This window comes from Scyliorhinus torazame, chromosome 2, assembly GCF_047496885.1.
Source record: "Scyliorhinus torazame isolate Kashiwa2021f chromosome 2, sScyTor2.1, whole genome shotgun sequence".
NCBI classification, from domain to species: domain Eukaryota; kingdom Metazoa; phylum Chordata; class Chondrichthyes; order Carcharhiniformes; family Scyliorhinidae; genus Scyliorhinus; species Scyliorhinus torazame.
In genome coordinates this window covers 387,246,296-387,260,872 of record NC_092708.1, presented here as the reverse complement: position 1 = coordinate 387,260,872, position 14,577 = coordinate 387,246,296, and the positions used below count along the sequence as shown (strand labels likewise).

General features: G+C 46.2%; 1 protein-coding gene across 11 annotated transcripts in view; it reads right to left on the bottom strand.

Annotated features, from left to right (window-relative positions):
* Window positions 1–14,577, bottom strand: part of tdp1 (tyrosyl-DNA phosphodiesterase 1) — a 132,896-nt gene that overhangs the window by 78,731 nt on the left and 39,588 nt on the right. For all 11 annotated transcript variants that reach the window (XM_072493853.1, XM_072493836.1, XM_072493899.1 and 8 more), the window contains exons 9-12: window positions 10,194–10,272; window positions 8,072–8,257; window positions 1,574–1,622; window positions 935–1,001 (exon numbers count right to left, since the gene is read on the bottom strand). In XM_072493853.1, the coding sequence (XP_072349954.1) occupies window positions 935–1,001; window positions 1,574–1,622; window positions 8,072–8,257; window positions 10,194–10,272 (381 nt within the window). The remainder of the gene's footprint in view (window positions 1–934; window positions 1,002–1,573; window positions 1,623–8,071; window positions 8,258–10,193; window positions 10,273–14,577) is intronic.

Genomic DNA, 14,577 nt, shown 5'->3' with positions numbered 1-14,577 from the left:
TCTGGCCTCAGGTGGATGCAAACAATCCCGTAGTGTACTGTTTAAATAGACTCTGCAGACTGTTGTAGTGTGCTGCTTAAATAGACTTTGTCCACAGTTATTTAAATAGGCACTGCACACTGTTGTAGCGTGCTGTTTAAATAGACTCTGTAGACTGTTACTTAAATAGGTACGGCAGACTGTTGTAGTGTGCTGTTTCAAACATAGAACATACAGTGCAGAAGGAGGCCATTCGGCCCATCGAGTCTGTGCCGACCCACTAAAGCCCTCACTTCCACCCTATCCCGGTAACCCAATAACCCCTCCTAACCTTTTTGGACACTAAGGGCAACTTAGCATGGCCAATTCACTTAACCTGCACGTCTTTGGACTGTGGGAGGAAACCAGTGCACCCGGAGGAAACCCACGCAGACATGGGGAGAACGTGCAGACAGTGACCCAACGGAGAATTGAACCTGGGACCCTGGCGCTGTGAAGCCACAGTGCTAACCAGTTTAAATAGTGCTAGCTAGTTTAAATAGACTCTGTGGACTGTTTTTTAAATAGACACTGCAGATTGTTGTAGTGTGCTGTTTAAATAGACTCTGTGGACTGTTATTAAATAGGCACTGCAAACTGTTGTAGTGCACTGTTCAAATAGACTCTGTGGACTGTTATTTAAATAGACACTGCAGATTGTTGTAGTGTGCTGTTTAAATAGACTCTGTAGACTGTTTGCTGCAGTGTGATGCTTGAATAGGTTCCACTTTCTCATTCAACAGACTTTGTCCGTTGTGAAATAGATTGTTTGCTGCGCAAATCCCTTCCGGCCTCTGGCTCATTGGCTGACACAGCAGTGCCAATAACAGTTTCCCGTTGGTCACAGATGCCTGACTATTCCATCAGTGCCGTCACCCACAAGGTTAAACGACAGTTACGGTCAGATGTAACTTACCAGAAGAACGAAGGCAGCCACGGTTGTTTCTGTGCAGTAACAATGGCGTACGGTAGTGAGCCCCCGGCTAATGAAGGAAAAGAGAGGCTATCATAAGTGATACTGTTCCGAGGAATATAAAAATAAATCGCATTTAAATACCTTTAAGCTATTTTTTAAGCAAACAGTCTACAGAGTCTATTTAGACAGCACACAACAACTTTTGCGTCCAAAAATAATTATGTTTACCATTCTCCTGATACAACATTGAGTGGGACTACAACAACAGCTTGCATTTATTTAGCACCTTTAATTTAGAGTACCCAATTCATTTTTTCCAATGAAGGGCAATTTAGCGTGGCCAACCCAACTACCCTGCACATCTGGTTGTGGAGGCGAAACCAACGCAAACACGGGGAGAATGTGCAAACTCCACACGGAGAGTGACCCAGAGCTGGGATTGAACCTGGGACCTCAGCGCCGTGAGGCATCAATGCTAACCACTGCGCCACCGTGCTGCCCTTATTTAGCGCCTTTAATATAGGAACAACGCTCCAAGGCACACGGAACAATTTTCAAATATAATTTGCCGCCGTGTCACATCGGGAGATATTAGATACACACATGCACGGACGCACCAAGGAGAATATAAGAACTTACCCGGGTATCCTTCTAAACTTGTTCTGACGTTCTCAACAGTTGGATAAACCTATTCAAAGAGGTTGGGGTTAATATAAAATGAGATTTGATCATTTTGTTTTACTGAAGTTAAAATACAGCCTTTAATAATGATCTGCTGCCCGACGGGAGGACGGGAGAGGTCATATACATGCTTGATAGACCAATCTGAGCTGTGGGGAGGGGGGGGGGGGCTTCCTCTCATAGCCCAGTTACATTAGCACTGCTGAATGGTCTATGTGACATCGCCACTCCCAGACTCACCAAGGCCCAGCCATAGAGTCTTATAGGCATAGTTTAATCAGACATTTATTTGTATATACAAAAGAAAAACTTTCTTTAATTCCTCATCCAGCGTTGCCTCAATCAAGAGGGAAACCTCCACGAACACAGCACCCACCAAACAGAGGCAACACCTGCGGCCTACTCGGGGATCCTGGTCTTGGCCTGGAGTTACGAGGCCCTCCTTAAGCTCCGAGCACAGCCACCTTGTCTCGTCAACCCCCAAGGGCAATTGGTCGATAGGCTGGGAGCCAACACAGACCAGTCAGTGACGGGTGGTGGGACCCGGTGAAAGTCAAAATACAGAGAGGGGCTCAGCACCTGCCACACCCTCTAAGAATCTTACGTTTTCACAAAATCATCTCTCGTTCTTCTAAACTCCAGCAGTAGGAAGAGCTGAGCTAGGGATGGAGATTTTTTTTTAAATTTGTTAATGGGACGTGAGCGTCGCCGGCTGAACCAGCATTTATTGTCCGTCCCCAATTGCCCTTGAGGGGGCACATAAGAGTCAACCACATTGCTGTGGGTCTGGAGTCACATGTAAGCCAGACCGGTTAAGGACAGCAGATTTCCTTCCCTAAAGGACATCAGTGAATCAAATAGGTTTTTAGAAAATCGACAATGGTTTCATGGTCATCATTTGACTTTTAATTCCGGAATTTTATCGAATTCAAATTTCACCATCTGCAGTGGCAGGATTGGAACCTAGGTCCCCCGAGCATTACTCTGGGTCTCTGGTTTACTATTCCAGGGATAATACCACTACGCCTCTCCATGGCGATGTTACTGAGATTGGGCGCAGTCGATGTTTAAAAAAGTTTTTATTCTCCATTTTCACATTTTCCTTCAAAATTTACACCCCACCCACAGACAGTAAACGGTAACAAATACAAAATCAATCCCCTTAACAATAACAACTATCCCATCCTCCCACCACCCCAAACAACGGCCCACCTGTCAATATATGCATCCAATAAACCAAACCCTCCCATGGTGGAAACAAAAAACAAAGGAGAAAAAGAAAAAGGAGTCTGGGACCGCCCATGGCCCATGGTCACCATTAACTATACAGTCCACTCCCCCCCCCCCCCACCCCCCGCTACACTCAACGCCATACAACCTCTGAAAGAGTACCGTACACGATACCAAAGAATTGTAAACCCCCCCCCCCCCCCCCCAACTCGTCCTGTCCACTGCCTCTTGTAAAACTCCTCCCTCCAACCTCAGTTCCTTCCCCCCAACTTTCCACCCCGGCTAGACCACTCGGACCCTGTTCTGCCAGGCTCCGATGGCCGCAGCCCCTCCCCCCACCTCACTCCCGTTCACTGGCCGGCTTAAATCGGCCCGCGTGGAGGCCCCCACCCGGCTCCCTTTCCCCCTTGCCCGGCCCTCGGAAAGCCCAGAAATCCCCTTTTAGCACACAAACCCCGCATATCCATCTACACCCCAAAGAACCCTCATTTCGAGTGAAAGTCCCATCACTTCCCTTGTCCAAATATATACAACATTGGCTCCTTTAGCCCATACACCCGCACGCAGTGAAACAAAAAAGAAGAAAATACAGTCATGAGGTTACATCGGCACATGGCCATTTCTCAATTTGTCAGTTCTGCCACAGTCCTTCTGCCTTCGCAAACTCTTCCGCTGCTTCCGCCATTCCAAAATAAAATAAAAGTCCTTGAGCTTGTAAGTCACCCTCAGCTTCGTTGGATATACAATGCCGCACTGCACCTTGCCAATGTACAGTGCCCTCTTCACCCGGTTGAAGGCAGCCCGCCTCCTCGCCAGCTCCACCGTAAAGTCCTGGTATACACGTATACCAGCTCCAGCCCACTGCACCACCCGCTTCTGCTTGGCCCAGCTCAGGACCTTCTCCTTCACACTGTACCTACGGAAGCACAGAGTCACTGCCCTTGGCGGCTCACTTGCCTTTGGTACAGGCCTCCACGACCGATGAGCCCGATCCAGTTCATATCGGGAGGGATCCTCCCCCTCCCCCTATAGTTTCGCCAGCATCGCGGCAAAATACTCAGTCAGCCTCGGTCCTTCAACTCCTTCGGGCTGCCCCACAATCCTCAAATTGTGTCGCCTGGATCAGTTTTCCAGGTCTTCCATTTTTCCTCGCAGATCCTTGTTAATCTCCATCACCTTCCGCATCTCCTTCCCCATTGAGGTAAGTTGATCACCGTGCTGCAATAATGTCTCCTCCACGTCGTACAGTGCCTCCCCTTGCTCTCGCACCTCCGCTACTGCGCTCGCCACCGCCGTCGTCGTCACCGGGGAAATCGCCTCCTCCACCAACACACTCAAAACCTCCCTCATCGCCTTCCTCATTGTCCACCTCCATGTATTTTGTAAACTGCCTTTCGAATTCCGCAGCCATCACCTTAGTTATTTCTTCAGCCGTAAGCAATGCGGCCTTCCCTGGTGCTCCAGCCTCCATTTTCCTTGGTGACCTTTCCACTCCCCGACGGACCTTCAGCTGTTTTTTTTAACGGCCTTTTTTTTTGCTCACACTCGACATTTTTCTTTACTGTGCCTTCACTGTGCCTCCTCCGTGCCTTCTCCCTGCTTTTGCCGCCTCTGTGGGCCCTGGGACCGGGCTTAAAGCCCCGAAAATGCCATTCCCGAACGGGAGCCCTCCATTGTGCGGCTGCCTCCCGCCTGCCGTCACCCGGGCGCAGTCGATGTTGGTGATGGAGAGGACTTGGCGTCGCGGCTTTTTAAATGGGGGAATAGTGCAGAAAAATGAAGAAGTTTCGCTAAACCTTCATAAAATTCCAATTCGGCGTGAACAATTCTGAACACCACACATTAGGAAGAATGTCAGGGAGACTGGAGAATTTGGGATTGTACTCCCTGGAGCTGGGGAGGAGAGTTTTGACAGAGATGCACAAAATCCTGAACGCGAGGGCAGCACGGTGGTGCGGTGGTTAGCACTGCTGCCTCACGGCGCCGAGGACCCGTGTTCGATCCTGGCCCCGGGTCACTTTTTGTGTCTGCCTCTGGTCCACCCCCACACCCCGAAGATGTGCAGGGTAGGTGGACTGATGTTGGGTATGCATTGCAACCCCTGCTCTGAAAAGGTGTTTAGTGGATAGCCTGCAGATTTCCATAAGTTAATACATTTCTTTAGATAAATCTTGTACCTTCTTAACTATCCCCTTTAATGCTTCAGAAACAGCAGAATGGTACATCTATCAGAGTGTCCCTCGCTCTGTAATGGTCCATTCTAGAGCATATTCATGTGAAAAAGGAAGGTACAAGATTTATCTAAAGAAATTTATTAACTTATGGAAATCTGTAGGCTATCCACTAAACACCTTTTCAGGGTGGCACCAATTTAAATATAACCCTAACAAAAATCCTCAATATATTAGCCTCCCAACTAATATTAAACAAAAAGGATCAATATGCCTCATTAGCAATCACTCTAAAGGGATGGAAATGGGCAATAGTGTTTGTACTAATTATTTGAATGTTAATTACAGCTTATAAATGTACGTAAAATGTATTACAGAGAACTGAACAATCCTCAGCAATAACAGGCATACACATCACAAATAACAAAACATTCTCAGATCATTGGTACTTAGAAGATATTTACTTCTACTCTGCTTATAATGGAACCTATTTTATTTGTAATGACAAAGCATATTCCTGGCTCCCAAAATACTGGTCAGGATCTTGCTATTTAGGATACATAGTACCTGTCACCCGTCATCTTCCTCATCTCCCTTATGTTTCCGAATCAACCACTCGAAGAAATAAACGTGCCATAACCTTATGAGACGCAATTTATGCTAAACCTATTCCTTTTTATTGGGAGACAAGGGTTGCCAATGAATAAAATAAAATAACAACCATCATACAAAACTTAGCCGATTATACCGCCATTGCCCTAGATAGAATTTCTGACGAAATGCGCGCAATTCGAACCGTAGCATTACAAAATCGAATGGCACTTGACGATGTGCTAGCCGAAAAAGGTGGCACCTGCGCCCTGATTGGTGCGGAGTGTTGCACTTTTATTCCAGATAACTCAAAGGAAGTTAAAGATCTGGCAGCACACATTCAAAAGGAAGGCAGAAAACTTGATTCACCCTCAGATACCTCTATCTGGGAGAAGCTTTGCGGTTGGTTGGGACCCACAGGAATGTCCACAGTAAGAATAATCTTTTTTCTTCTGTGTACCAGGATTCATTATTTACATGACATTCCTAGTGATCAAATGCATTAAACAACTACTCACTAAACGCAAGGGCCCAACGGTCAGAATGATTCACATTAACCCCACTGCACCACCATTAGATAAAACAGAACTGCAATATTATTGTTGAAATGTTACGGATCAATCAATTATTTGACTGTATTATTAACATATTGCTAATAGATTAACACTGCATCAGTACAATCAAATTCGATTAATTGATTAATTGTTGTTTTAGAATAATAATTCTTTAATCATTTTAATAATTTTTTGCTGTAATGCTTGTAATGCAAAGCTTGCCCACTCTATTGTTGAAAACTGCAATGACAATATGAATGAGTTCTAGTTTTTCTTTGGCAGTTTTAAGTTCGCAATTGTGTTTTTTGTTTGTGATATATCTCACTTAATCTTTCGATTTATCAAAGGGTAGACTGATAGTAATCAACTATTTTCTGCTAGATCTGATAGGTAAAAAGGCTATTTTAATGTAAATATGAACGCCCAGTTTTAATACCCATTTTAAAATAAGGATTTCAGAGTTCATAACCATAGACCATGACAAAACACAAAACTTCAACAGAAGCCTGACACATGCACAAACTAATTGTAGATTAAAACAACATTTTTGCTGACAAAATGAACAAGCTATTGTTCTGATGAACATAATGTCAAACTGACTTTGAAACTAAGAAATAAGCTGTACCAGTAATCAAGATTAGGGTCAAGTAAGCACCATAGCAACATGAAGGCACCATTGTCCAGAATGTGGATAAAGCAAAGTCAGCAGAAAACCAGTAGAAACCAATCTTGATAATAGCAAGCAATCGCATTCCATAGCATACACAAATATTCAAACATGAAACATTCAGAACTTATGTTGCACATTGAGGATTGACAGTTAACCATCGAATAAAATGTATTTGATTCTCACCCAAACCAATAAGGATGACATAGAGGTGTAGACAGATGGCTTCAGACTGATAAAATTCTCTTTAAACATGATGGTCCGCACGGCCATCTCCAGGATAATTCTATACTTTGATCTAACTATTCGCTATCTCTATTTTCATATTTTCACTTTTCCACTCTAACTCTTGAAGTAAATGCAAGCTGTTTTGCCGTAAGCAAGAAACCATTTCTGCATTATTTTGAAAGTTAAATTGTTTATAAGTTACTTCTCTTTAAGTTCTTTGCTAGCCGGACTTTATTGAGAATAGATTTAAGTTTCTCTCAATTGTAATCAAGGAGAGGCAATAAAAGATTCTTATTTGGATCTGAGGCGTTTAACTCAAATTTCTACTGAGTTTTAGTGTTGCAAGACTTCACTAGATCCGCATGGACTGACCAGGCTAAATTTCCACTGAATTGGAATTTGTTTAGAAAATCTTCATTGTTTCTGAAAAAGTAACAAGGAACTGTGTTCGCTGGCAGCAAAGTTTGTAACCGGAGAGATTTATTTGACGGAGGAGACAGGGTGAATTGAGGAATGATTTTCTAATGCAGCGAGTTGAAATAATGTGGAACATACAGTCCAAGGAGGCAGTGGAAGCAGGATCCATAGAATCTCTATAGTACAGGAGGCCATTCTGCCCATTGGGTCTGCACCGACCCTTCGATGGGGCACCACACCCAGGCCCATTCCCCCACCCTATCCCCTGTAACCCCACCTAACCCGCACATCTTTGAGCTGTGGGAGGAAACCGGAACACCCGGAGGAAACCCACAGAGACACAGGGAGAACGTGCAGACTCCGCACAGTCACCCAAGGCTGGAATTGAGCCCGGGCGCTGTGAGGCAGCAGTGCTAACCACTGTGCTGCCCGGAATAATTTAATGGCAACTTTCAAAAGGGAATTCGATAAATACTTGAAGGAAAGAGATTTACACAGGATTGGAATTAACAGATAGCTCTGCAGCCAACATTGACACAATGGGGGCGCAATGGCCTCCTGCCAATATTTCATTCTACAATTCCACGGATATACTCACCAAATGAAGAGGCACCTGGTGGCTACTCAAGGACCTCTGGCTTTTGCCTAGTGTCGCAAGGCTCTCCTTAAATTCCGAGCACAGCCATTTGGTTTCGTCAGCTCCTAAGGAGCCAATGCTGGAAAATTGGCCAATAAGAGGCCACGATTCCTGATTCGCCACAGGTGAGGTGCAGTCACTCAAGATCTATTCGGGGGTGGGGGGAAAAAACGGATTAACATCTCAAGTATTAGTGACTAATCTATCAATCTCAGAATTAAAATTTACAACAGATCGAACATCAATTGCCATTTGCGGAACAGTGCCGCAATCCGGTCACCCGTTTGTGGATTCAAGTGTTTCCCACTTTTACTCCTGAAAACCCGGATTCTTTTGAGACTGTGTCTCCTAGGCCTCTCCTCCCAGCCAGTGGAAACTGTTTCCCTTTATATAAACCAGTAGTTACCCGTAACATCTTGAAAACTCTGAACAAAGTTCCTCCTAATCTTCGGAATTCCAGAGAGAACACAGCAAGTTAGTGAAATCACTCCTCGTAACTTAAGCCTGGAATTGACTCCAAACATGCAACCAGGGCAGCAGGATGGGTTTAAAGATGGGTGGCACTGTGGTTGGCACTGCTGCCTCACAGCGCCAGGGTCCAGGGTTCAATTTCGGCCTTGATTGAATGTCTGAGCGGAGTTTGCACGTTCTCCCCGTGACGGCGTGGGATCCTCCGGGTGCTCCGGTTTCCTCCAACAGTCCATGGATGTGCAGGTTAAGTGGATTGGCTATGTTAAATTGCCCCCAAGAGTCCAGGGATGTCTAGGTTAAGGAAATTACAGGGATAGGGCAAGGGAGTGGGCCAAGGTAGGGTGCCCTTTCAGAGGGTCGGTGCAGACTCGAGGGGCTGAATGGCCTCTTTCTGCACTATAGGGATTCTATGGTTCGCTGAACGTAGACAGCTCGCCCAGCTCCTCGGAGCTCATCCATCGACATCACCACACTGGATGTCAAGGCCACCAAGAGGGTGCTAAAGGAGACTTGCTGGAATAGTATCAGGGAAGGGGGGGGGGATTTCAGTTACATGGAGAGATGGGAGAGGCTGGGGTCAGTCTCCTGACACCAGAGAAGATTGAGGGAAGATTTGAAGAAGTGTTCGAAACCGTCAACGATTTTGATAGAATCGGATCACGGAATTGTTACAGTGCAGAAAGTGGCAACTTGGCCCATTGAGTCTGCACCAAACGAGCAATTCACTTAGCGCCATTCTCCTGTAACCCTGCACATTCTTCCCCCACAGATAACGGATAGACAGGGGGAAATTCCTTTAAAAAAAACAGGAGCGCTCGTCACCCGAGGATACAAATTGACAAAAGGACCAGAAGATGAGAAGAAGAAAAAACAGTGGGATGCTGAGCTGCTTTGGGAATGCAGGTCATCAATAGTAGCTTTCAAAAAGGAAATTGAATAAGCAGTGAGTTTAAAGGTGCCTTTCACGTTCCATTAAGTAGAAGCTTAGTGGGTGGTGTAAGGGGGGAGTCCAACTTCGTGCAAACTCTGGATGGATTTAGTTTGATGGGTCAGGTAATCTCATTCGGAATTGCCCAATGTCCTTATTCTCCACAAGTCAAGCTGAGATTCAGTTTGGAGCTGGACGAACAGTAGAAGACAATGAGCATGGTTGACAATAACATGGATGCCCGTGATTGGCAATGCCCTCTTGGGGCATGGTACCTGAAGAGGGAGTGAGAGAGAGAGAGAGACAGAGAGAGAGAGACTCCCAAGCGCTGATAGGGAGGGAGCTCCAGGCCTTTGAACCACAAAGCAACAGAACATTTCTTGCTTAACAGTAAAAGGCCACTTATCCAGGCCGTTGTATTAATTGACTATGAGTATTGTGATAGCACTGGGCTAATGTGGCTGCGCCTGTTTGACAATAATTTAAGATTCAACAGTGTAATAATTAATTACGAAATATAATTACTTGCTTAAAATGTCGTGGCAAACCTCTGCCACATTTAATTCTATTGATTTCACAGATGCTCGAGGTTTTGATATGCATCATTATGCTAATTTGCAAAGATATTTTCTACTCGGGATAATTCCCTTTAATTTGCACGAAGACAAGGCCAGATTTACATACCCTTCTGAGTTTTAAGTGACCCCATTTTTGCTTTTCGTTCCCTTGGTGACGGCCGGGAGTGGAGCCAATGAGATAAACCCTGCCAAGAGAATGATTTAAATAAAATAATCAAATATAAAACATTTTTAACCTACTTTAAATAGAAAGATAAAAGAATTGCAAGACGTCCCAAGAGCTTTATGGCTAATGAAATACTTCCTGATGTGTACTCGTTGTTGTACTGTAGGGAAACGCAAAGCAAAATCCCACAAACAGCAATGCAATAATGACTAGATCATCTGCTTTAAGCTGTTGGTTTAGGGATGAATGTTGGCCAAGACATTGAACTCTCCTGTTCTTCTTCACAATGCCACAGGGTCATTTGCCTCCACCCAACAGGACAAATGGCCAAGGTTTCATTCAAAGGATGGCATCCCTGACAGTAAGGGAGTTATCCTCCATGTAGTGGCCATCCCCTCGACAAACTGATCGTTGGATCCCAAGCCAGATGGGGGAAGTAAGAAGTTAAATGCAAACTCTTTTCTGATAGTTTGTGTATTTGCAGAATGCAACATTGCAGACTGTTAACTGGATCCATGTCTATTGGTGAAGCAGGATTAACACATCCTCATCATGTGCCTGATACAATTTAAGGTAGTCCACCGGGCACACATGACGGTGGCCCGGATGTGCAAGTTTTTTGAGGTAGAGGACAGGTGTGCAAGGTGCCCGGGAAGCCCAGCAAATCATGCCCACATGTTTTGGGCATGCCCGGAGCTTGGAGGGTTTTGACAGGGTTTTCCTCAGGCAATGTCCACGGTGCTAAAAACACGGGTGGTGCCGAGTCCGGAGGTAGCGATCTTTGGAATGTCGGAAGAGCCGGGAGTTCAGGGGGTGAAAGAGGCCGACGTCTTGGCCTTTGCCTCCCTGGTAGCCCGGAGACGAATCTTATCAATATGAAGGGACTCAAAGCCCCCCGAGTGTAGAGACCTGGGTCAGTGACATGGCTGGGTTTCCTAGTCTTGAGAAAATAAAGTTCCTCTTAAGAGGGACAATGGTCGGGCTCTCCCGGAGGGGGCAGCCGTTCGTCGACTTTCTCGGGGAAAATTAAAATATCAACAGTTGCAATATTCAAAAAAAGGGGGGGGGGGGGGGGAAGGCAGATTGTTGTTTTATTGTTGGGGGGGGGTGAAGATTGTGATGGGGTGGAAATGTTTATTGTGCCATGTTTATGTTGCTGTTATTGTTATCATTATAAAAATTGCAAATACCCTCATAAATGTTTTTATTTTTAAAAACAATACATTGATACTCCTTTCACTCTTGCTCGATCGTAAGTATTCTCTGCTTCATCACAAACGTTGGAATTAAAGGAAAATTCCAAAAGAACAGGGCAACAGGAATAAACAGTGATAAAAGAAATTTGTGCCTCAGTCACTGAATCCCCGGAGGTACAGGCACCCAGTGTTGGGGCAGTAGGAGGGAGTCTCAGGAGTTTGACTCTAAACTGAATTGTCTGAATAATCTTCGTATTTTTCTTCAATGAGAAATTGTCGGAACAGGAGGAGTCCATTCAAGCCCGTTAGCCTGCAGCTGATGTTTATTTAAGTCTGTCTACCCACCTCAGTTCTTTACCCTTCATCACCCTCATAAACGGAAAGAAATCTCAGCTTTTCCAATACTCCTTGTGCGAAGAACTGGGTGGCGCAGTGCCAGGAACCCGGGTTCAATTCCGGCCTCGGGTGACTGTCTGTGTGGAGTTTGCACCTTTTCCCCATGTGTGCGTGGGTTTCCTCCGGGCGCTCCGGTTTCCTCCCACAGTCCAAAGATGTACAGGTTAGGTGGATTGACCATGCTAAATTGTCCTTGGGTGGGGTTACATGGATAGGGTGGGGGGTTAGCCTAGGTCGGGTGCACTTTCAGAGGGTCGGCGGAAGATTCGATGGGCCGAATCACCTCCTTCTGCACTGTAGGAATTGGAGGTTTCTATGACGTGCTTCCTGATATCACCCTTCAACTGCCTGGCTCCAATCTTAAGGTTATGCCTGCTTGTTCTGAATTTCTGCCACCAAAGAACATAGTCTCTACCTACCCAATGCAATACAATAACCACTCTAAACACCTTACTTAAATCACCCTTAATCTTTCTGAATGGAATACAAGCCTAGTCTATCTAACCTGTCCTCGGAACGCCAATCATTATTGGTGGACTTGCTCTGTGCCCCCTCCAAGTCCAATATATCCTAACCAAGATGCAAATACAGTACACGCTTTAAGACTATACTAGAATAGATGTGTAGGGTAGGTGGACTGGCCACGTTAAATTGCCTAGTAATTGGAAAATATTTTAAGGACTATACTAGACTACTAACATACTTTTGTCAAGCTAGCTGACGGCAATCTCAGACAGCCACATTCCCTGTTCACTACAAACACCTACTCAAATGCGTCATTTAAAAAAAATATATATACGAGAGCAGAAGAGGTGATTATGTTACAGGAGATACATATTTCATGGTGACATTATGAAGGACCAATAGGACACAGACAGGAAACTAGAGGCAAGCTAGGCCTCTGTCATACCCAGGCCTCACTGCATCTGTACGAAACATAGCAAATTGTTTGTGGAACATCAAGCTCGTGACCAGAGGAACGTTCAACAGAAATAAACCTGTGAATCAAACTACCAGCTTAAACCTTAAAAAATAATAACGTGCATTCAAATATTAATAACCCTTTCAGTTCTCTGAAGGTGCAGTCACTGCTGTGTTGACAAACACCACAGCCAATTCATGCATAGTAAGATCGCACAAAACAGATGCTATTGAACAGGTTTTAGGTGTTGGCTGAAGGAGGAATGTTGGCCTAGACAACGGGTATTCTTCCCCTGCTCTTCTTCAAAACAGTATCACCGAATCTTTTCCATCCTCCCGAGGCGGCAGACGCGGCGAGGGTTTATGTCTTATCGGAGAGACAGCACAACGGCAGTGCGACACTGCCTCGTGTTAACGTTGAGGAGTGGCAGATTAGATTCAATGCTCAAATTTCCGGCACGGGTCGTGAACCTTTCACTGACATTCCAAATCTGTCTCTTTTCTGAAGTGCATTTCCCCCCGTAGAGGGAGGATTAATGTCACAGGGTCCCAAGGTCCACAGAAGGAATGATTCCTGCATGGCAGCACCATGACCCAGTGGTTAGCACTGCTGCCTACGGCGCAGAGGACCCAGGTTTGATCCCGGGTCACTGTGTAGAGTTTGCACATTCTCCCCGTGTCTGCATGGGTTTCACCCCCACAACCCAAAGATGCGCAGGGTAGATGGATTGGCCACACTAAATTGCCCCTTAATTGGAAAAAAATAATTGGGTACTCTAAATTTACTTTTTAAAAAGGAGTGATTCCTGCAACTTTAATTTGTGATTACCGATATTCAATTCAGGAAAACCAGCTGGTGAAGGATAGTCTATACCCTGCCCTTCATTTATTTGCGGCGCAAAGTGTTACAAGCATACATCTCCTAACTCAATGCACAAGTCACTTTATACATGCGCTCCAGCCCCAATTATGCCAGCTAATTGCATATAGCTGAACACAATTTGTCTGTCTGGCCGTCTGCTCGACTGAGCGTGCCCGTCGGCGAGTCTGCCTGTCCGTCTGCAAGAGCCTGCCTGTCTGAGAGCCTGTCTGAGAGTCTGAGAGCCGGCCCGTCTTGAGAGCCGGCCCGTCTTGAGAGCCGGCCCGTCTTGAGAGCCGGCCCGTCTTGAGAGCCGGCCCGTCTTGAGAGCCGGCCCGTCTTGAGAGCCTGCCCGTCTGCCCGTGTTGAGAGTCTGCCCGTCTGCCCGTGTTGAGAGTCTGCCCGTCTGCCCGTGTTGAGAGTCTGCCCGTCTGCCCGTCTTGAGAGTCTGCCCGTCTTGAGAGTCTGCCCGTCTGAGAGTCTGCCCGTCTGAGAGTCTGCCCGTCTTGAGAGTCTGCCCGTCTTGAGAGTCTGCCCGTCTTGAGAGTCTGCCCGTCTTAGAGTCTGCCCGTCTTAGAGTCTGCCCGTCTGAGAGTCTGCCCGTCTGAGAGTCTGCCCGTCTGAGAGTCTGCCCGTCTGAGAGTCTGCCCGTCTGAGAGTCTGCCCGTCTGTGAGTCTGCCCGTCTGAGAGTCTGCCCGTCTGAGAGTCTGCCCGTCTGAGAGTCTGCCCGTCTGAGAGTCTGCCCGTCTGAGAGTCTGCCCGTCTGAGAGTCTGCCCGTGTTGAGAGTCTGCCCGTCTGAGAGTCTGCCCGTCTGAGAGTCTGCCCGTGTTGAGAGTCTGCCCGTCTGTGAGTCTGCCCGTCTGAGAGTCTGCCCGTCTGAGAGTCTGCCCGTCTGAGAGTCTGCCCGTCTGAGAGTCTGCCCGTCTGAGAGTCTGCCCGTCTTGAGAGTC